Source organism: Eutrigla gurnardus (genome assembly GCF_963514095.1).
Source record: "Eutrigla gurnardus genome assembly, chromosome: 10".
In the NCBI taxonomy this organism is placed as follows: domain Eukaryota; kingdom Metazoa; phylum Chordata; class Actinopteri; order Perciformes; family Triglidae; genus Eutrigla; species Eutrigla gurnardus.
Genome location: NC_139924.1, coordinates 587,584 through 609,585, shown reverse-complemented (window position 1 = coordinate 609,585; position 22,002 = coordinate 587,584). Strand labels below are relative to the sequence as shown.

The 22,002-nt window shown below is 44.2% G+C and overlaps 1 protein-coding gene across 1 annotated transcript; it reads right to left on the bottom strand.

Annotated features, from left to right (window-relative positions):
• Nucleotides 1-319: 319 nt before the first annotated feature.
• tsen34 (TSEN34 tRNA splicing endonuclease subunit) lies at nt 320-15,489 on the bottom strand. The gene is made up of 6 exons (XM_084018857.1): nt 15,452-15,489; nt 15,212-15,330; nt 3,381-3,653; nt 2,953-3,091; nt 2,576-2,866; nt 320-1,541 (listed from the first exon to the last, which is right to left on the bottom strand). Exons 3-6 carry the CDS (start codon nt 3,642-3,644, stop codon nt 1,354-1,356), a joined length of 882 nt encoding a protein of 293 aa, XP_083874983.1. The 5' UTR covers nt 3,645-3,653; nt 15,212-15,330; nt 15,452-15,489; the 3' UTR covers nt 320-1,353.
• Between the last annotated feature and the right edge of the window lie 6,513 nt (nt 15,490-22,002).

Here is a 22,002-nt window from a genome sequence, read left to right as displayed (position 1 = left end):
AGTTGGCCGCTCCTCATTTGCCTAAAGTTGAAGTCGAATCTACTTTATGCTAATCAGAGGCGCTGGGCTCGACTCGCCGCCTCGGGAACGCTCGCGAACGCTCGCAAAAATGTGTTGTTTAAAGGAGAGCGCCTGTCAATCATCCTCTAGTGGCAGCCCGCCAAGCGTGCAATACTGGGAAGCGGCGCGTGCGCGTCCACTCGCGTTTAAAATCGCCCCTGTGGACACGTACCTTGAGAAGTAACGGTACGCAGATGGGTAAAAATCAGAAGTCCCGGTACTGCGTACTGGGGAGTACCGGCCCAATTCAAGCACTGACTGGAGATGACCATCAGCACAAAGTGGGATGGAGCAGCTATTGACTATAGTGGAAACACTCCCTTCTACTGATCACCCGACAGGAAGATGAACCTGATCTAGTCTGGGTAACACAGCACCAGCAGGAGGACCTGTGAATCCCCGATTCAGTGTTTATTAAGGCTTTGTGTTTATCATGAGATGTAACTTTTAGACTTCTAGGACAAACATATTCAAGACTCAGATTTAATTAGGTCCAACTTTATTTCTGGAGGTTAAGAAGTCTGTCACAAGGTGGTAAAGGATCCCCTTTTAAGCATACATCTTCGTCTTTATATTCTGATTTATCTTCCCTTTGATACTTGGTCATGTTTGTTAAATGCATCCATAAAAGCTTGTTGTTTAGACTCATATTCTGTGTTCAAACCTGGCAAAGCTCTTCACATTACTTCACCGGAGGATAATTTGTTGTAATTGTAGGTTAGCCCCTCCTCCTCCTCTCCAACACGTCTAGGAGGCGGGGCTTACCTCCATGAAAGCACCATGGTTTCATCCATCATGGCTGTAATCACCACTATAGATGCAATTTACATGTAGTGAAGGCCCAGATACGCCGGGAACCTTAACGCCGTCTTGTCTGAGTTCATCACATCATCCAGAGGTGGATCTGGCAAGACAAACATCGACACACCACAGCTGGATGAACCCAAAATAATATTTAGCTGTGATTTAATTGCAATAAACATGTTAAGAGGTTATTTGTTTCACATTTGGTGTGGACACAGCATTAGAGGCTAATCCAGGTCTAGTTTGAGCTCCCAGAGAACAAATTGGATCCTGGTTTTCATCAGACTGGATTTGCTCCCTCTGTGAGAATCTGTATTTAAACCATTGGATCTACTCTGCCTGGTGAAGGACACAAGTTCCACGAGACACCATCCATGTTTGTCTTCTGGGTCTCAGTCTGTGCTTCCAAACCCGGGTCCCAGCAGGGGTTCTCCTACCCTCTTTAAAAGGGTCTAGGTTCAGATATCGGTCATAGTATTGATTAGATATCTAAACCATTCCGCTCCACTGTAACGAGGTGTACAGAACTTGTCCATCCATTTGTGGAGAGCAGAGCAGGACGGTCTTCTTCACATTGGACCCCAGACGAGCCACAGCGAGGAAGTCCAGCAGACAGACCGACTGGTCCAGAGACAGACAGATGGCAATGAAGTGAGCGTGGAAACGAAGAGGATCACCTGGAGAAGACGAGACATGGAAACGGTTTCATTAGAACTAAACTAAACTAACTAGACTAAAGTGGACTGTAGATGAAGTCGGGCCATAAATCCTCATGTGAAAAGACAAACAGCAACAAGAGATATTATTGGCTGGACTGTCGGACTGATGAGGAGCAGCAGCTAGCTGAATACAACATTAAAACAATAATTTATTCATTTCTTTCACATTATTGTTCTGTTTTTTATGCATTGATGAAAAATGTAAAACATCTTGTCATAGTTCTCGTTTCCAAATGTTATTTTAAATTTAGCTACAGTTGTTTTCATCAGTTTTCATTGACAAGATAAAGACTCAGATCACCGAAATGCTCAGAAAATAGTGTTGTCATAATACAATTCCAGTAAATATCTCGATACTGAAACTGTACCACTGCAAAAATAATAAAACATAAATAAAAAATAAAACAAAGAAAAGGAATGATAGATGACATGGAACAATTAATTTCGAAATGGACATGTTATGCAGCAAATTTGCTGCATAACAACGTAATTTTTTTCATAGTTAACTTCACATGTGCAACCATATGTCACATTAAACAGCGTTTAATAAAACTTTATTTAAAACAGCGCCCCTCCCCCCCAGTGACATTTCAGGTGGAGAGTGGTACTGCAGAATGGGAGAGAGCGGTTGTCGATGTTGATGAGGGAAAGCTGTAAAACCAGGAAGACACCACAGTAACCGTAGAAAAATCTGTGTTGTGTTGAAGTCTCACCGTCTGACTGCTTTTCCTTTCTGTCCACTCCACATTAGTGAGAAAGACGGTAAAATAAGACTTTAACATGCTCTTTGGTGGAATATGTGTTTGACAAATTACAAGAGATGCCTGGACAGATTCAGAAAAGATGCTGAGCCTAATTTTATCAGTACATTTGGTAAGTAAGTACAGCCACGGTGTTATTTTTCTTGTTTTTTTTTAATGGAGTACTGCTGCTGTGTTTACTGGACGATCTTGTGAACCTTCAACTCTAGTAAAGTGCAACTCCACACTGACCTGGATAAATCAGGAAGTCGCCTCCAAATTTCCCCGCTGAGGTCAAGTAGAAGCCCCGCCCTCTAAGGTTTCTGAACACCTGGTACCTGGTGGCCTCACAGTGCAGCATGTCTGCACCGCTGTTCGGCCGGTCAGCCCGTAGGAAGGCCCGGGCTTCGGGACAGTAAGACAGGCCCGCCCGCGCTGTGCTCAGCTGGACCACCATTGCCGACAAAGGGAAGGTAAAGCTCCGCTCCAGGGTGTCCAGGCGGCCCCGCAGGGCCTCGCCTGTGGCCCCACACTCTCTGGAGTCTGAGAGGACCAGGAGCAGAACCAGAAGTTTAAGATCAGACCGCAGGTACAGACAGGGCAATGACGACATGCTAAGTCTTTCCGACCTGTGTGTGACGAAGTAATGGCTCGGCGCAGTGCTGACTTCCTGTCCTCCAGAGCGAGGACACTCTGCTCCTCGTAGCTCCTCTGCTGGTCCTCCTGGTGCTGCTGCCTCTGCAGATGAAGCTCCGACCCTCCTCCATCCTACCAACAACTCCAGCAAATCAAACACACCTGTCGACAATATGGGGCTTCTTCAACCATTCAACAAGTTGGAAACATCTGAACAAACAGTCACAGTCTGTTTATCAGCTGATCAAAGAACCTGGTTACAAGCTGATCAACTAACCTGGTTACAAGCTGATAAACTAACCTGGTTACAAGCTGATCAAATAATCTGGTTATCAGCTGATCATCTAACCTGGTTATCAGCAGGAAAACTAACCTGGTTATCAGCTGATCATCTAACCTGGTTACAAGCTGATCACCTAACCTGATTATCAGCAGCTGCTGCGTGTCGTTCAGTCAGGAGCCTCTCCTCCTCCGGCAGCAGCAGCAGGGGTCGTCCCAGTCTGCCGTTTTGTCGGGGGGTCCGGGGCAGTGAACCCAGCAGCGCCCCCACCAGACCCTGAGACCTCACTGACCGCAGGTCCTCCACCCTCCACAGCAGGGGGGCGGAGTCACACAGACTGACCCCCACAATGTGAGCGGAGGACAGAGATGAGTCCTCTTCCTGCCTGCAGGGAGACGCATCCATCAGCACAATCTGTGGAGAACAGATGATCAATTAAACAAAGCAATAACACCAATAATTCATGTAGGGATGGTACAGATATCTGATTTGATTTTTCAGTAATGAGCCAATTACCATGAGTCCATTTGAATGATGTACCGTATAACTGGTTCATTGTTTCAGTTAAATAACAATTGACATGGTGGCAGGATAGGTCAACAACCGGTGATCCATCCAACACCCATCCACACGAGGGCTAGGTGATTTCTTTTATTATTATTATCAAAATTTAACACCCAATAGTCACATATACAGTATACAACAGTGAGTATACCCCTGTGCAATATCACTTAAATGATTCAATATTGGTCACCTTACAGTAATTGCATTGCTTCTGAGATGAACTGTAGGGTATTTGCTCTAATGTAAAATTAAAAACTCAATGTTTAGATTTACAGTACTTTCTTAAAAATATAGTCCCAACAGTAGGAACTCTTTCATTACTGAGATTCAAATCTTTTATTTTTGCTGGAGGGGTTGTGTTGCTCGACCTGTCTCTTTAAAATGCAGGTGTTCAATTGGATTCAAGTCACACAATATAGTTTTCACTTTTTCCTTCTTTAGAAACTGTGTGATTTTGGCAGTGTGCTCTGGATCGGTATCATACTGGAATATTACACAAGCTGGAGACTGGGAGTATGTGGCATATATGCATTCATGGTGGCATCTGTCATCTCCCCAACACCTTTTGCACTCATGCAGCCCCACATCATCACACTATCACCTCAATGCTTCACTGTCAGGACTAGGGGTGTCAACGTCTACACGTGTAAACGGGTACAAGGATAATAAATCATAACCATTTACATGTAATTTTTCCTCCTCCTCATTTATTTCTCACCAATATATACGCCTATAGAATTTTTAGGGGTGATAATGTTGCCCTGAAATCTTCAGATAGTAACATTAAAGCTGTATTCTACGATTTGAAAAAAGCTAGGATGGAGCTTTAATGCACGCGGCCACAACAATCCTCACCATGCGCCCCCGCTACGTTCTTCGTGTACGCGCTTGATGTTGTTCTGATGACCATCCGCCTCGTTGAACCACCATGATGTCGCATTCTACTTTGAAAACTCGGAAAGTTGACACTGTATTTTGATAAGCTGCTGCACTCTTCAGACTTGTGAAGTGAGAGGGACCGGAACCGGACTGGTACTTTTCTAATAAAAATGCCACTGTGTGTCTCCGTCCAAAATCCGCTGCCTGCTCGCACAGATCCGCTCATGCTCACATGCGTTGATGCAGGTTGAGTGTTGACTAGAAATATATGCAGACGGCCCTCCTTCAAAACAACATCAAGCCATGCGTGTGTAGTATTATGTACAACAGGCAATCGGGCAATCAACCGGCCCTCATTAAAAACTAATCGAATAGCCCTGGCATACATGATGGGGCACAATGTTACATTGAAAAAAACCTGCAGCCACAGCCAATGTCACGTGACTTCAAGTTGACTCGGGGATGGGATGGCGGCGAAAAGCAGAAAAACGGAGTCAAGAGAGGTGCCAATATTCAGAGAAAAAAGTCGCAAATGTATAAAGTAGCAATCTTGCTACTTTATAAAGTCTCAGATTTGCTAGTTTTAAAGTAGCAAATTTGCTACTTTATTATAGCTGTCATAGAGGAAGTAAACACATTGCTTGACCGGATGTTTGCCGTCAAGTTGCTATGACAACTAGTAAAAGCTACAGTACATCTTAGCCCAACCGCCCCATCAATAAACACCCATAAGATGACAATCTGTCCGCATATGAATAAAACACAACACAACGTCGTCACACGTTGTGATGGATTAATTAGAAAAATAAATGTTGACATTCATGGGAAGTTAGCTTGCATAGATGCCGGCTATGGTTGATAGCCCCCCTCTCTCAGCTCCATTTTTTTTCATATCATCGTATTACGACGTGAAGACGTATGCAGGGGGGGCATATGCAATTGTGCTGAGGCACGGTACGGATCAAATGGCCCTGGTGGTGAGTGCCCCCCTGAGCATGAGTATGGGCTTTTAGGGAGGGGGAGGGCAAAATTTCACCGCTCTAAAGGAATGGGGTGCGCTGGATTTATAACACATGACAAAACGAGAGCATCATTGCGAAACGGAATGCTGCAAAATAATAATTGGATTTAAATTATCTTGTTTTCATAATCGTTGGAAGCCAGAATCATAATTGACTTGAGATTAAAATTTGATTAATCGAGCAGTACTACTTTGGCACAATAGGGTAATTCCGTGTAATTTCAACCATAGCCTCCCACCTGACCATCTCAGAATGTCCTGAAAAAATTCAAGTATAAAGATACACTTGTTAATAGGAAAAATCCAAAATATTGGGTCTCTACTGTCAACAGTTTTCTCATGAAACATCATTGAATGAAGGGTAGTTTAGACGTTTTTTGGCATCATACTCTGAAAAGCCATTTTTAAACAGCAATATCTGGAAAACTATCTCACCTGTGGCCTTCAAAATTTCTACAGTGTATATCTGTTACTAATAGCCTCCAGACATGGAATATCAGGGGTGTAGCTCAATGATAACCTAGTATGGTAGGTACCTAAAGGTAGGTACTTAAAATGTGGCTTGTTGAAATAAAGTAGTACATTTGAAGAATGGCTGAGCTCCCATTTTTGCAGATAAAAGACTTCTATCACTTCTACCTCTATCTTTGGTGTTAGCTTAAACATTCTACAAAATATGGTTTCTCTCAGATGATTAGTTTCACAGATATTAAGGCTCAAAAATTGAAGTTAACACATCTTTGCCCAACTTCAGAGCCATATTCCAAAAAACTGACAACAAGTATCAGGTCCAAACTTACTTGTTTTGAAAGATCATATTCTTGTTAAAATCATATAAAAAAATCGGGAGGGTGTTTTGCCTCAATTTGTCGCAGTGATTTTTTAAAATCCTGATATTGGTGGGGTTTTGTGGCCGGTTTTGGTACTGCATGTCCTAACAGCCTACTAGTAAACGTCACAGGCAGCGGCGGCACCAGAAAATTATTATTGGGGGGGTCTGATTGTTTATAGGAGGTGCTAGTGAATTCTGACACCAACAAATAATACTATAATAGATATAGATGTACTGTTCCCGTGGCCGTGCTGATACACTACATATTGTCGAATGCATGTTACTAAACGTTTATCATAAAACAAACACAAGCATATAACTACTTTTAATGAAATGAAGTGCCAAACAACAAGCACAAAAAACAATACAAATCCACCACAGAGAACATCTGTGGATTTACAAGAGTGTAACTGAGAATTGTAGCACAGTGTATAGTTGTATACAGTATACTCTTACAACTGTCTCTTAACTCACTAAATATGTTTTCTCTCTCCTTCTGTTCTCCTCTCCTTCACTCTCCACTCCTGTCTTCCTCCTCTTCCTCTCCTCTAAACTCCTCCTCACTCACTCTCCACTCAAGTCTTCTTCTCCTCTAAACTCCTCCTCACTCACTCTCCACTCCTGTCTTCCTCTCCTCTTCCTCCCTTCTTCTCCTCCTCACTCACTCCAACCTCCTGTCTTCCTCTCCTCTTCCTCCCTTCTTCTCCTCCTCAATCACTCCCCACTCCTGTCTTCCTCTCCTCTTCCTCCCTTCTCCTCCTCACTAACTCCCTACCTCCTGTCTTCCTCTCCTCTTCCTCACTTCTTGTCCTCTAAACTCTGCTTCACTCGCTCTCCAATGCTGTCTTTCTCTCTTCTCCTCTCCCCTCCTCCTCCTTTCTCTGTTCTCCTCACCTACTACCGACCCTTCGTCATCCTCTCTTTCATCCTCATCCTCCAAGTCCGTCATCACTCTGTCCTGCGTCCGTAAATCACCACCACCATCGTCCACTCTTATTCGCTTTTTGGCTATCACAAATCGGTCCATTTCCCTCTGTTGACACAATCGCTAACTAGCCGCTATGCATCAACCAGCGCTAACGCTAACGTCAAATTCAGCCTGCCGTCTGCGTGACAACCAGCCAATCAAATCGCACGACGCAAGAAAAAAAAAACCCAATCACCATAGGAACGTTATAAACAATATTTCTTCAGATGATTGATTGTTAATGTCTCAGTGTCTTAATTTTTTCTATATTTGTTATAGTTTTTAATCCATAAATATTTTGAGGGGAGGGGGAGCAAAAGGGGGGGCGCAGCCTTTGACAGGAGGGCCCCTGCTTGCCCACCCCCCCCACCCCGTCATTGATCACAGGAGGGCAATTCAATTGTGTTTTTTACCATTTACCAAAGACTTACATGTGACTAAATGCTACTGCTAAATATAGCCTTATGAAAACATTCAAATGTAGCACAGTTGTAGTTACAGAGGCAATAAGTCCTTGAATGTGAGTTAAACATGCTGAGAGCAGCTTTTAATGTCTTAAACCATGAACAAACAGCATAATATTGAAGACTGTACATTTTGTCATACTTTAAGTATACAAATTACACAACCAAATCAAATAATAATCTTAATTAGATAAGATTTTACATTACAGTAGAAAAGTCTCCAAAGTTTGATATTGAATAACAGTTTGTCTCTATGCTCACTATGAGGGATGACACATTTTTCATCTTTTAGATCTAATTCCTTAGTCACATTAATTAATTTGGCAGTCACTTTACAAATTGTCTAATGTACATCTCTGCTCTGTTGTGCTCATCTTTTTTGATGGCATACATGAGCCCAGTTTCTGTAGAGGGAACGTCAATCCTTGCAATTCTATGCTGCAGTGGGACATTGCACATACCTTCTCTTCTTGGCTAGTAGAAACTCTTGGCAGGGCCATGTGGGTGCATGAACTGAACCAGTACATCTTCATCTTCATCTTCATCTTGAACATCTCTGATACTTCCTATCCACCATTTCTGATCATACACACAACTCACATTTTGTCTCATAGTGAGCATAGAGAGAAACTGTTATTCAATATCAAACATTGGAGACTTTTGTACTGTAATGTAACATCTTTATGCTCAAATTAAGATTATTATTTGATTTGGTTGTGTAAATGATATACTTAAAAGTATTACAAAATGTACAGTCTTCAATATTATGCTATGTTTGTTCATGGTTTAAGACATTAAAAACTGCTTTCACCATGTTTAACTCACATTCAAGGACTTATTGCCTCTAAGCCACGTTGGGGGTCGGACCCGGACCCAGACCCGGAGCCAGAGGAAGACGCAGCGGAGGACGGTCAGCGCGTCAAAGACGGGGCACACATTTATTTCTAAGCCATGAACTCGGAGGAGGTGCTTTTTCATTTCCGTCGTGCACCCTCCTATGCACAAAATAATCTTGTCGCAAGTGCATTTTACCGAGATTTCGTTGTTTTTAGAGAAGTGAAGCCACACTTTGGACCGCCAACGCATGCTATCCATGCTCGATTCGCTCAGTTATGCAAACACTTCTGGTGGATGCTTCTTCGTTGGTGTTCAGTGGCTTCTTCTTCTCCGTTCGGCGGACTGGCAATAAACAAACTAGTGCGGGCATTTAGGAACCGAAAAAAATAATCAAAATTCAAACATCTTCGTAACGGTTCCGGAACCGGACGTTAGGAACCGGTTCCTATTTGGAACCGGATCTCGGTGCCCAACCCTAGTTATCATTGAGCTACACCCCTGGTATTCCATGTCTGGAGGCTTTTAGTAACAGACATACACTGTCAAAATTTTGAAGGCCACAGGTGAGATAGTTTTCAAGATATTGCTGTTTAAAAATGGCTTTTCAGAGTATGATGCCAAAAACCGTCTAAACTACCCTTCATTCAATGATGTTTCATGAGAAAACTATTGACAGCAGAGACCTAATATTTTGGACTGTCCTATTAACAACTGTGTCTTTGTACTTGAATTTTTTCAGGACATTCTGAGATGGTCAGGTGGCAAGATTTTCAGAAATTTGATGAAATGACACGGAATGACCCAATACTAACGACACGCATAAACACAACTGAAGATTAAGTCCCAGATTGAAGCTGAGAAAAGTAAACCAGCAATGAGACAGTACCAGTAGCAGCCTGCTCTACCAACTCTATTAGACCAGTTACCAGACAGAACCAGTAGCAGCCTGCTCTACCAACTCTATTAGACCAGCAACGATAATATGATGTCATGTCACAAGAAACAGAAAATATACATTAAATAAGGCTGTAGATGAATCCATTAGCATGGACCAGATCCCTGTAGAAACCTGGCAACTTATTCACCATCTGAATCCAAGGTTTAACCTTCATGGATTTATTTTATGTACACAGAAATTTCTGAGCTATACAACACAATAAACAAACAACCAGAGAATCTAAACATATTTGTCATATATATATTAGTGGTAAATGGTCCTCATTTATAGTGGTGGCGGGCCATTATCGGCGTTAACGTGCTACGCAAGACTCTCAGGCGATAAAAAAATATCACCGTTAATCTATTCTCAAAGTTAGGTTGGGAGCTGGGTCTATACTAAACATGACGTGTGTACGTGTGGGTGCACGATATGACCGGAAATGCCTTCGCCTGTGTGATATTTGTCCCAGATGTAGCCCCGTAGTTTTTTTTTGGCACAAAGGAAAGTATATTGCATCTTGTTGCACATTTGCGCTTTGTTCCTGGGAACCCGTTAATGTGAGGAGAAATCATTATCGGATAATAATCTTGCATCCCTTGGAGAGCGCAGCGAGGTATGATTGTGTTTGTATTGAGATTTTATGTGATTCGTGTGATTTGTATAAATGATATGTATGTAGTGCGTAAATGAGTACTACTAAATGAGTGTGAATCAAGTGAAAACGTATTTGTTGTATTTGTTTCAACGCAGTTTTCACGGTGCATAGTGACGACGAAAGGATTTAATAAAAAGACACCAAATGCATCAGTCGAGACTTTCTTTCTATCCTTTGGATCCAAGGGCTGCTACAATCATCATCAACCATACAAGATTTTTGGTGACAGGGTAAAGCTTCATTGAACAACATGAGATCAACATCCTACAATCAAGCATTTACTATTACAATCACATCAACAACCAACCTTTTCTATGAAACGTGTGCCAATCAGCTCTTTGATCAGGTGACAGCCAGGCATTTTCCATCATGCCCTGGGCCTTGGAGTCACCTGGCTCTAAAAATTGCGGTCGCCTTGATCTCGTACGGTGAGACTATAATATTTCATCATAAGATGGCACCTTGAACTTTGACCCTCTGGCTCATAACTGCTGTGTAGAGAACCGCCAGAAAGCTATAGTAGGACATCTGCAGTCAAATAGTAAATGATCCTAAACGCATTTTCCTTGACCTCGGGGGAAAACGTCATGAGGTCAAGGGAAGGTGGGAGGAGAACTCAAAAGGATTTAGGAAAAGTCGGCCGCGGTGCTCAGAGAATCCAACCGGACTTTCACTAAGTTACGTCATTATAATGCTGCTGATGATTGACAGCTAATGATCGGCACCAGTGATTGACGGGTGTCTGCGCTGGAGAACCTACTATAATGGGCTACAAAAAGTGCATCGTGCGCTTCTCCCCATGTTGTTGCTTTTATAAACAGGTTCAGGAGCTCCCCCTTCCTGTTGCCGTTAAAATTAACTCTGCTTTGTAAACCAACAGACCAACACTGTGTAATAATTTGAATTTAACCATTCAGTTAATATTAAATGTGGACAGTCAGCTCACTAATATTCATCTTTCAAGGTTGGAACTGACAAAAAAAAAAAAGGAATCTAGGCTTCCAGCCACAAGATTTTATGATAAGTTATTTATTACTTGTTATGGAGAAGGGGTTGGATCTATTTAAATATGCAAATAGGCATATCGTTTGTTTTCATGAACGACCGAGGTGTGCGGCACAGAATTGTGGGTCAGCTTGATCTCCTTTCCTTTTGTAAAGGAAGGTCTGTTGTTTGTTGCTAAAGGAGATCTGAAAGGAAGCATTGGAGCTCCTTTCCTTTGCAGTTAGAGAATCCGAGGCCTGTATGAGCAGGATTTGGGCTTAGCAAGGTAACTTAACCCTCATGCCCTCCTCAGGCATTTTTGGCCATTTTTCCCTCATTTGTTTTTTGATTTGGTGATCATTTTGGCTGTGTTACAGCTGTGGCATGATTTTTTGCAAGAACTTTTCTTTTTTAGTTATATTTTGAAATCCAATGATTTTTTATTTCACGTCTTTTAAACTCTATTGACTGGGAGAAATTTAATTTGTCGATGTGACGAAGAGCTATATGGGTCCCATAGTGAAAGACTACTACTACTAAGATGTCTTTCTGTGCAAACACAGCTCGCGTTTCGGGATTTCATCGTGTAGAATATACTGTAAACATCTGGATTCGGACGTTTCTGTGGAGAAGAAGAAGAGAAACAGCTTTTTTAAAGAGGGACCAAATACGAGAAGCAGGGGAGCAGCTGCCACCACCGGGCCCAGGAGCAGCTACCACCACCAGGCCCCAGCAGCAGCCACCACCAGGCCCAGGAGCAGCTACCACCATCAGGCCCAGGAGGTTGAATGTAGGGATGTCCCGATCCGATATTTGGATCGGATCGGCCGCCGATATTAGCAAAAAATGCATATCGATATGCACGGGAAAATCCCGATCCGGAGTCCCGATCCAGTTTTTTTTCTTCAAAACTCCGGTCCGTGTTTTTCAGCGCACCGATGTAGGTAATCCATTACAGTTTTTTTCCGGTTTTCCCCAGAGTCCGGTCCGCGTTTTCCAGCACACCTAGCACACACCTCGCGACCTGTCCAGCATCCACTAAACAACAACAAGACGGACTTGTGTGCATGTCCAGTGTTTCCCCTACCATTGTACAGGCCATAAAATCAATACGCCCAAAATAAGCCACCTATCAATTCATTCATAAATCATTAATCATTTACATTAGGAGCGCCTCCGCGCAGCACAGTAGACTTGCTCCGCAAGACGCGCAGCCACAACAACCCTCGCCGCGTGCTCCCGCTACGTTCTTCTTCGTGTACTTTACACGCTTGATGTTGTTCTGATGCCGTTCCGCCTCGTTAAACCACCACGATGTCGCTTTCTACTTTGAAAACACGGAAAGTTGACACTGTATTTTGATAAGCTGTTGCACTCTTCAGCGCATGTGCGCTCGTGCGCACATGCGCTGATGCAGGTCGAGTGTTGTTGATAAATATATGCACTCCTTCAAAACAGCATCAAGCCATATTGTGTGTGTAGTATTAGGACGTGATGACGTGTGTACGGGCTAAAGCCCGTTTGGGCTGGAGCAGTGTGAATGCAAAGCAAGGGCTTGCTTTGCAAGGAGGATTGTTTTTGATAAGCTGTGGAACTCTGAGTTATATTTCTACCTGAATTTCTATTAACTATTAAGCTGTTAAGAAAACCTATAACTTATATTTTACTTGATAAAATAAGACAATACATGCACTCATGTCGTTCCCTATTAAGAATAAACAGGTCAGCTTCTCATTACCAATCATTGTGGATTATTCAAACTAACCTATTTAAGTTCGCTAGTTGTTCTTAAGAGTAAAACCCTTTTTAACATGAGTCTGACAACAAAATAAGTAAATATCTTTAATCTTTAATACATGCTTGGATCGGCCGGTATCGGTATCGGCCGGTATCGGTATCGGCCGATACTAAAAGCTAAAATATCTGTATCGGATCGGAAGTGCAAAAAGCTGGATCGGGACATCCCTAGTTGAATGCAAATATAATGATTGCAGAATTGCAGACTGCTTGCTGTGCTCTGTTGAGGGTTTTTTCGGTGGGTACCACCAGGCCTGAAAAAAATTCTAGGGGAAACACTGACCGGTCCAGCAGCAACAAAGCCAAGTCACCATCCATCTTGCATTTTCTAGCCTCCTTCAGCTCTCGCCAACGAGTGTGAGCCGGTCCGATATTCACTCTCGTTCGAGCTCTCTCTTTGTCATGCTCCCGTTTTCTTCTCTTCACCTCATCAGACATTATACTCCTCCTTTTCTTTGCAGGCTCTGCCATGACGCCAATTTAAAAACTACCTAGCTGCAAGGTATCTTCCACGCACCTGCCGGGTGTTCTCCCACTGATCTCCACGCAGAGCCTCCACCTACCAGCTTTTGTAACGCTCGTCGTAAAGCAGGTCAAATTTGTAGTCTCATTAGAACTACAAAACCACTACCCGACGAGGCAAAGTAGTGCCTCGTTACATAGTGCGGTTACAGACGATAGAGGGCCGCAGAGCGAATGTGGAAGTGCCGTTCACACGGTTTTGAGGTGATGAACCACTGAAACTATTTTGGAAACATTATTTTAAGGCGCCAAAAACTCTTAAGTGTTGCTTTAACTGCGCTGATAGCTCAGTGGTAGAGTTACCGTCCAATGTACCGTGGTTCTCCGCAGCGTTCCTGGGTTCGAATCCGCCCTGCGGCTCTCTTTTAAATCATGTCGTCGCTTTCTCTCGTCCTTTTAAATCTCACGATGTGCTTCCGCAATAAAAGGCCAAAAATATAACTTTAAAATAATGAATGTTTTGCTTAAATGTATTCTTATAACGTGGTGTATGACAATATCAGCCTAATTCTTTCAGCTGCGATTCCGGCAGTGTAAAACGGACTTGGGAGCAAATAAAATAAATATTAAAACATAATACAAAGTGGTCAGTAGGCTGTACGCTGACACAGATAAGTCATTCCCTCTGATGAGAATGGAGCAGGTTAGCTCCACAGCGTATGTTACCATGGTGATCTACCCCCGTAAGAAGTGAACCAGCGTTGTGGGACAGAAAACCCTCGCTAAGCCCAAATCCTGCTTCGTAGTACAGGCCCCTGGTATGTTGAACTCGCTGAGTAGTATAGGCCGCCAAACGGCTCTTATCATAGCGGCCACTTGTTTACTTCCGGGTCACTTCTTCAGTTAGGAACCTTCCTACGCAAAATAGAATGTTCGACTGCAGCCAGGATCTTTCTGGTCAAGTCAAACAGTGTTTTTTTTTCCAAAATTATACGATTGCCTGTAATACCTTGGCGGATATCACATTTTAATGCACAGTCAAGTCGAATTACGTCAGATTTGTTGTATAGCATATTTAATAACAACAGGGACTAAAATCCCGGCTTAATCCTCTATCTAATAGCCCTAGGGAGTTAATAAATTAAATAAAATCAAAAGATTAGTCATTGAGGTGAATAGGAGCCACAGTTAAAGAGTAAAAACCCCAAACAAAAGAGGGAAAATTAAAATGACTCAGCAAAGATTAAACATGACACAAGAAACTGTATCTACAGGGGAGTAGATGGTTGACTTACTGTGTCATAGTTTCATAGTTTAATTGTCACCTGCCGCCTGAATTGAGCGTGTTTATGACACGGATCAAGACAGTTACACCATTAACTGGTGTCTCAAAATCACCAGAATGAAGGAAAAGAAAAGTGTGACGCTCAACATGTAAAACACTGTAAGAACCCGTAGGAAACCCGTATAAACCTTAGCGTAGAGCCGGCTAAATCTGTACTACTGTGAAAAAGACTGCGAGGAGCAGTTGAAAGCTCAGGAAACACTCTGGGTAGTTAATATTACTTACCGCTTAGTTGCTCAGTTAACTTGTCGCTCGTCAACCCGGTCAGTTAACATTAACTACTAGGTTAACGTTGCGGTGCTCCGGGTGCACGTGTTTCATGTCACGCGAAGCTCCATGTCATTCTGTAAATAGTCCCGGCTATAGTTTTTATGAATAGTATTTAAACTACAACAAGCACTTGACATAAACAACAACAAACACGACGTAAAATAAACGGCGACAAAGTTCAGAGAAACATGCTACCCTCCCATCGCTCAGTTCTTCTTCTTCTTCTTCTTCTTTGTGGTTTTTTTTGGCGGTTGGCAACCAGCGTTAAGGTGCATTACCGCCACCTACTATGTTGGAGTGTGAACCAGAGTTATCTACCCATTAATCTGCTAAATTCTTCCCATCAATCCTGTTTGTCTCAAAAATGTAAATAGTTTTCCTACCCCACCTTCAAATACATTTTAAAATCTTCTATTCCAATTTCCCTTATTTCCCTTTTTAATGTTTCCCATTCTTGTGAATATTTTTGACAATGCATAATGACATGTTTAACTGACTCTTCTAATCCTATACAACTATCACACAAACCTGTAGGATGTTTCTTTATTTAATGCAATGTTTTATTAAGTCTTGTATGTCCTACCCTCAATCTTGTTAAAATCTTTTCTTCTTCGGTGCTCCTTTTGGCTGTTTTCTTCTCGCTGCATTGAATAAAGATGTCGTCCTGCAACATCTGTTTCCCATTTGTGTTTCCATTCTTTTATAATGTTTTTCTTAAATATATCTCTTGCTTCTGCTTTGCTAAATGAAATGTTCATTATGTTATCCTGCTTTAGTGACTGTTTTGCCAATTTGTCTGCTTTTTCATTGCCTTTAATCCCTCTGTGAGCTGGTATCCACATAAATACCAACTCACAATGACATCAATGCAGAGCTTCAAGCTCTGCATTGATGTCATTGCAGACATTCAACTCTCACAGTAGACAGGATATTGTGCATGAAATATATGAAACGTTGTATAGATTTGAAAGAAGGTATTTAACAGTAGCATGTATGTGGATACCAGCTCACAGAGGGATTAAAGGCAATGAAAAAGCAGACGAATTGGCAATACAGTCACTAGAACAGAAAAACATAGGAAAGGTGTTTTCTGTTCTATCCATTGTAAGGCTGTCAAAATTCCCATCATCTCCACTACACTGATAAATGATGTGACGTTCTTCTTTTAACAGAAACTTGTAATGATGGAATAATAACGCAAAGCCTGTGCACCCTGTGTTTGGATCTTTTGATCCATCTGTGTATACTGGTACATATGTTTGATATTGTGTTTGTATTCTATTTTCAGCCAAATGAACGATATTTCCAGGTAATTTACGGATATTTTCCAACAAAAATAAATCAATTGTTACTGGGGGGAATAACCAAGGTGGCATTGTCACTCAGTTCTGTGTCCTAACAGAGAGGACGTTAGATATCTCTACCGGACCGGTGCGTCAAAGCAGGCTGCTCTGATTCAGGCCGTGGCCACGCGCCCCGCTCATGTTAGCCGCCCAAGAGAAAGAACGAGCGGACAGACAGATGAGCACGTTGTTGTAGGGTAGCCAACAGCTCCCTCTAGTGGGCTTGTGTGTGTATGGACTCGGGCAGTCGTCACGCGTCAGTCCTGTTATGCGCTAACTCGTGCAATACATATTACTATGGGACACAGCCCGACTCCGTGAATTCTTCTATGCACCTTCACTTGCAACATGGTGTCAGAAGTGGTTTTGGAACCCAGAGTGCGTGCTACGTTGCCTGTCAATGGAACAGCGTGCGTTTATTTGTTTTGCTAGACATAGTTAGAAGTTTCAGTTAGCCTGTTAGCGTTAGCACCGCGCGGGGAAGATGGCTTCAAACATTCCGCCACCTGAGCCCATGAAGATGACTGGGGATCTTCATTGCCACTGGGCTAGCTTTCGTTCAGAGTTTGAGGATTATCTGCTTGCGACCGGGATCGACAAGGCAGAGAAGCCGGTGCAGGCAGCAATGCTCAGGAGGCTAATGGGGAAGGATTGCCACCATGTTTATAAGCACATACTGGGACTCACAGAGGAAGAGCAGAAAGACGCGGGTGCGATACTCGACAAACTGGGGCAATACTTCACACCCAGCAAGAATGTGATCTTTGAGAGGTATGTTTTTGGAAACCTTAAACAAGAGGATGGAGAGTCAGTGGATGCTTTTGTCACAAGACTGAGAGAGAAAGCTGCCACATGTGAATATGGAGCTTAAAGAGATGAGCTCATAAGGGACAGGCTTGTTCTGGGAATAACTGATGAGGGCGCCAGACGACGCATGCTAAGAGAAAAGGACCTTAAGTTGGAGGGGGCTATTGACATTGGCCGTGCAGTGGAGGTGTTGGACAATAAGTTAAAATCCATGTCACATAGCAGCTCTGTGCCTGGGGAGAGCATCAATGTAGCATATGGACAGCGACCAGGGCGGAGGCCTACCGGCAGGCCATCCGAGTCCGCCAGCACATCTGCACAGCCACAGAGAGGCACAGGTGGATGCAAGTACTGTGGCACACCACACAGACGGGGGCGAGACCTGTGCCCCGCATTTGGAAAGACATGTCGCTTGTGCGGCACTGCTAATCACTTTGCCAAAGTATGCATGAAAGGAGGCCAGCAAGGACGTCAGTTGAACGCTGTGGATGACCCGCCGCTGGGGGACCCGGAAGACCGCGATGAGAGAGATGTGTACACGGCGGAGAGCTTGGGGGCTGTGAACACTCAAAGGAAAAAGTGGTTTGTAAACCTGCCACTCCACAGAGGGGTCCAGAGGTGCCAGCTTGACTCTGGAGCCACCTGCAATGTGATGAGCATGAAAGACAAGATGTGGTCGGCTGTGGGGACACAGAGGAGGAGGCTGTACAAGACCACGACGCAAACCTCATTGCTCTCATGGACAGATGCAGGGAAGTGAAGCTGAGGCTGAGCATAAAGAAGCTGCAGTTTCGTGTGAGGGAGGTCCGTTTCCACGGCCACGTACTGTCGGCGGAGGGCCTCAAAGCTGACCCCGAGAAGGTCAGGACGGTCCTCGACATGCCAAACCCCACGGATGCAAAAGGCGTTCAGCGGTGTGTCGGCTTCGTTAACTACTTATCAAGGTTCATGCCCTGCTTGTCAGAGGTGTGTGAACCGCTGAGAAGGCTGCTGGACAAAGAGGTGCCGTGGCACTGGTTGCCCAAACATGATGCTGCTATGAAGGAGATCAAGTACTACGTACTACGTTATTATGATGTCAGCAAGCCAGTCACCGTACAGAGTGACTCCAGTCAGACCAGGTTGGGCTGCTGCCTGCTTCAGGGGGGGCAGCCGGTTGCGTTCGCCTCCCGAGCGCTAAACCAGACGGAGCAAAACTATGCACAGATCGAGAAGGAGTGCCTGAGCATCGTATTCGCTTGTCAACGCTTCCACTACTACCTATATGGGAGGGGCAATGTGACTGCAGAGACCGACCACCGCCCGCTAGTGTCAATCTTCTCTAAGCCCCTTCTCAGTGCACCAAAGCGCCTGCAGAGCATGCTCCTTACACTGCAGAACTACTGCCTCACAGTGGTGTACAAGCCAGGCCCTGAAATGTACATAAGTGACACGCTCAGCAGGGCCCCCACCCCGCCACAGAGAATGGACATTCAGTACAGACGTGAAATGGTCTGCAGCATGCAGCAGGAGCAGTGTGACGCAGCAGCCATTCAGCAAGCAGACTACCTCAACGTCACTTGCCAACGCCTCGCACAGATACGGAAACACACAGAGGAGGATGTGTGTCTTCAAACACTCAAGTCGGTCGTGCTGGGCGGATGGCCCGAACACAAAGAGGAGAGCCTCATGGCCATCAGAGATTACTGGGCCATCAGAGATGAAATAAGCGCACAGGACGGTGTGCTTTTTAGGAGCCAGCGAGTCATCATTCCGAAATCTATGCGCCCCGAGATGCTGAGACGGATCCACTACAACCACGTGGGGGGTGAGGCTTGTTTCAGACAGTCCCGGGATACTCTCTACTGGCCAAACATGCAGGGAGAAATCAACGACTATGTACAACAGTGTTCAGTGTGTAATGAGTATGCACACGAGCAACAGAAGGAGACTATGATGTCACACCCGCTCCCCACACGTCCCTGGCAGCTGGTGAGCATGGACCTTTCAGCTACGCAAGGCAGGATTTCCTGCTCATGGTGGATCATTATTCTGACTTCTGGGAGATTGATCTACTTCCAGACCTGTCAGCTGGTACGGCCATCAGAAGGTGCAAGGCGCAGTTTGCAAGGTACGGCATCCCTGACCGGGTCATTTCAGACTGTGGAGGTCAGTTTGACTGTGGAGAGTTTCGGGCGTTTGCGAGGGAGTGGGGCTTCGAACATGTCATGTCCTCCCCGAGACACCCAAAGGCTAATGGCAAGGCAGAGTCTGCAGTGAAGATTGCGAAGAGCCTATGCAGAAAAGCAGACCGTGCCGACGAGGACCCCTGGAAGGCTTTTCTGCACTGGAGGAACACGCCCACTGAGGGCATGCACTGCAGCCCAGCACAGCAACTGATGTCACGGAGGCTGAGAACTCTTCTCCCTGTGGCCGACCAGCTGCTAGAGCCTCAGGTCACCACTGGGGTTACAGACAAGCGAAGCGGAGTGAAGCGTCAGGCAGCGAAGCTGACTTACGACAGATCTGCGAGGGATCTGCCGGAGCTGAACGTCGGCAAGCCCATCAGGATGAAACCACTCCCGGGCGACAGGACGAGCCGATGGAGGAGAGGGGTATGCTTGCAGCAGGTGGGACCGCGGTCCTATCTCGTCAACGTGGAGGGAACCGTGTATCGTCGCAACAGGATCAATCTCCGACCAGCAGAGGTTTCCCCTCCACAGCCAGCAGCTCACGAAGAACGGCCACCTGAGCAGCCTGTGGACGCGGGTGCAGCTGACGGGGGTCATGCAGGCGGGGGCAATGCAGAGGAAGTTGTCAGCAGCCCTGCGACGTCTCCAAGGTTATCAGCCCCGAGGTGACCGCCATCTCCCTCACGGGCTGTGTCCACACCATGCCGTGCGTTACAGGGCCGGGCTTTCTCCCGGAGCGGGAGGCATATTAAGCCTCCGGACAGACTTGACCTTTAGGTCATACACTGAGCTGAGACTGACACGCGCTCGCACACACACACACACACACACGCAGGCACACGCGCACACACACACACACACACACACATGCGGGACAGTGGATTATTGTTTCAACAAAAATGTTTTGTGCATGCTTTGATACTGCTATTTTGTGGTTATAGTTCTGCAAAGGTCCTGGTTCCTATTGACTTACTGTCTCGTCTTGATACACTATTTCTATTGCATTATTTTGATATGTGGATATGAGCACTAATGTTCTAAAGACTGATACTATCCATGTTATTGTTTGGTATTGTGTTATACTAAAGGAAGGGAGATGTTGTAGGGTAGCCGACAGCTCCCTCTAGTGGGCTTGTGTGTGTATGGACTCGGGCAGTCGTCACGCGTCAGTCCTGTTATGCGCTAACTCGTGCAATACATATTACTATGAGACACAGCCCGACTCCGTGTATTCTTCTATGCACCTTCACTTGCAACACACGTGTCGTGAAACCAACCAATAGGAGTAGAGAGAAGTTTAATTGGCAGCAGAGTCGACCAATGAAAGGGTTGAACTAATATATTTTCCTTGAGCCCTGACTGCAGCCCGCTGGTGAGCCTTCTCGTCACTATTTTGTTTCTAGAACTACGGAACTGACATGATTTAAGTCCGACTTCAACAACAGCAAGGAAACTCGCTACATACTCCGGTTCAGTAGGTGGCGGTATGCACCTTACAGTTGGTATTGCAATCCGCCAAAACGCAAAGAAGAAGAACAAGCAAGGCAACTCAGTTTATTATCATTATTGGATAACACATAACTGGCGTCGTTATAACGCACAAACAGGTGAGCCTATTTGATATAATTAAGTGTTTTCTGAGCGTCATGGCAGAGCAGACTGCAAAAGCTAAGATGTATTTTGGCAGGCTTAAGTGTAACATACAGGAAACAAATGTTGGAAACCGCGGTGAAGTTAGTTTTAAGTTGGATATTCGACGGACATTCACTCCGGTTCCAGCCGCGACTTTACTGAGGTTTGCCCAGTGTTGGCAGCAGAAGAATGGCCCCAGGGCCTCGCGCTAAGTCGTTGGAAACTGATTTAGGGACCATCCTTAAATTACTTCCCATAAATATATGAATACAAAATGATTGCATTTTTTTCAATAGCTTCCACATCATGTGACCCAGTGACTCCAAACCAGTATCCAATTGTATTCCTAAACTGATAAAATAAGACACACCACATTTTATGCTATTTTAGTGCTTTGTCTATTTTATATGAATATTAAAAAATAAAATATTAATATTATCTTATTTTTTTTTTCAATTCAAAATCTTACTTAAAAAACATCTCCTAGCTGAGCAGCTCTCTGCATTTGCTAATATCTAACGGATGCTGCCACTCCCATCAAGATATATAATTAATAAGGGTTTTATTTATGTTTATTTATGTTTGGTCTGACCATCATAGATACATGTCATGTTTATCTATATGTTTATCTCTACATTCTGTGAATAATTTAGGTCATGTGTGTGTTGTGTTGAGTACTTGACTGTTTTTGTTATCATTTTTTGTTATTATTTTTGTTATCACTGTTTTGTTATTGTGTTCATTGTTTAATGTAATTATGCACTGCAATGTATATAGATGCACAGGTGTTGTG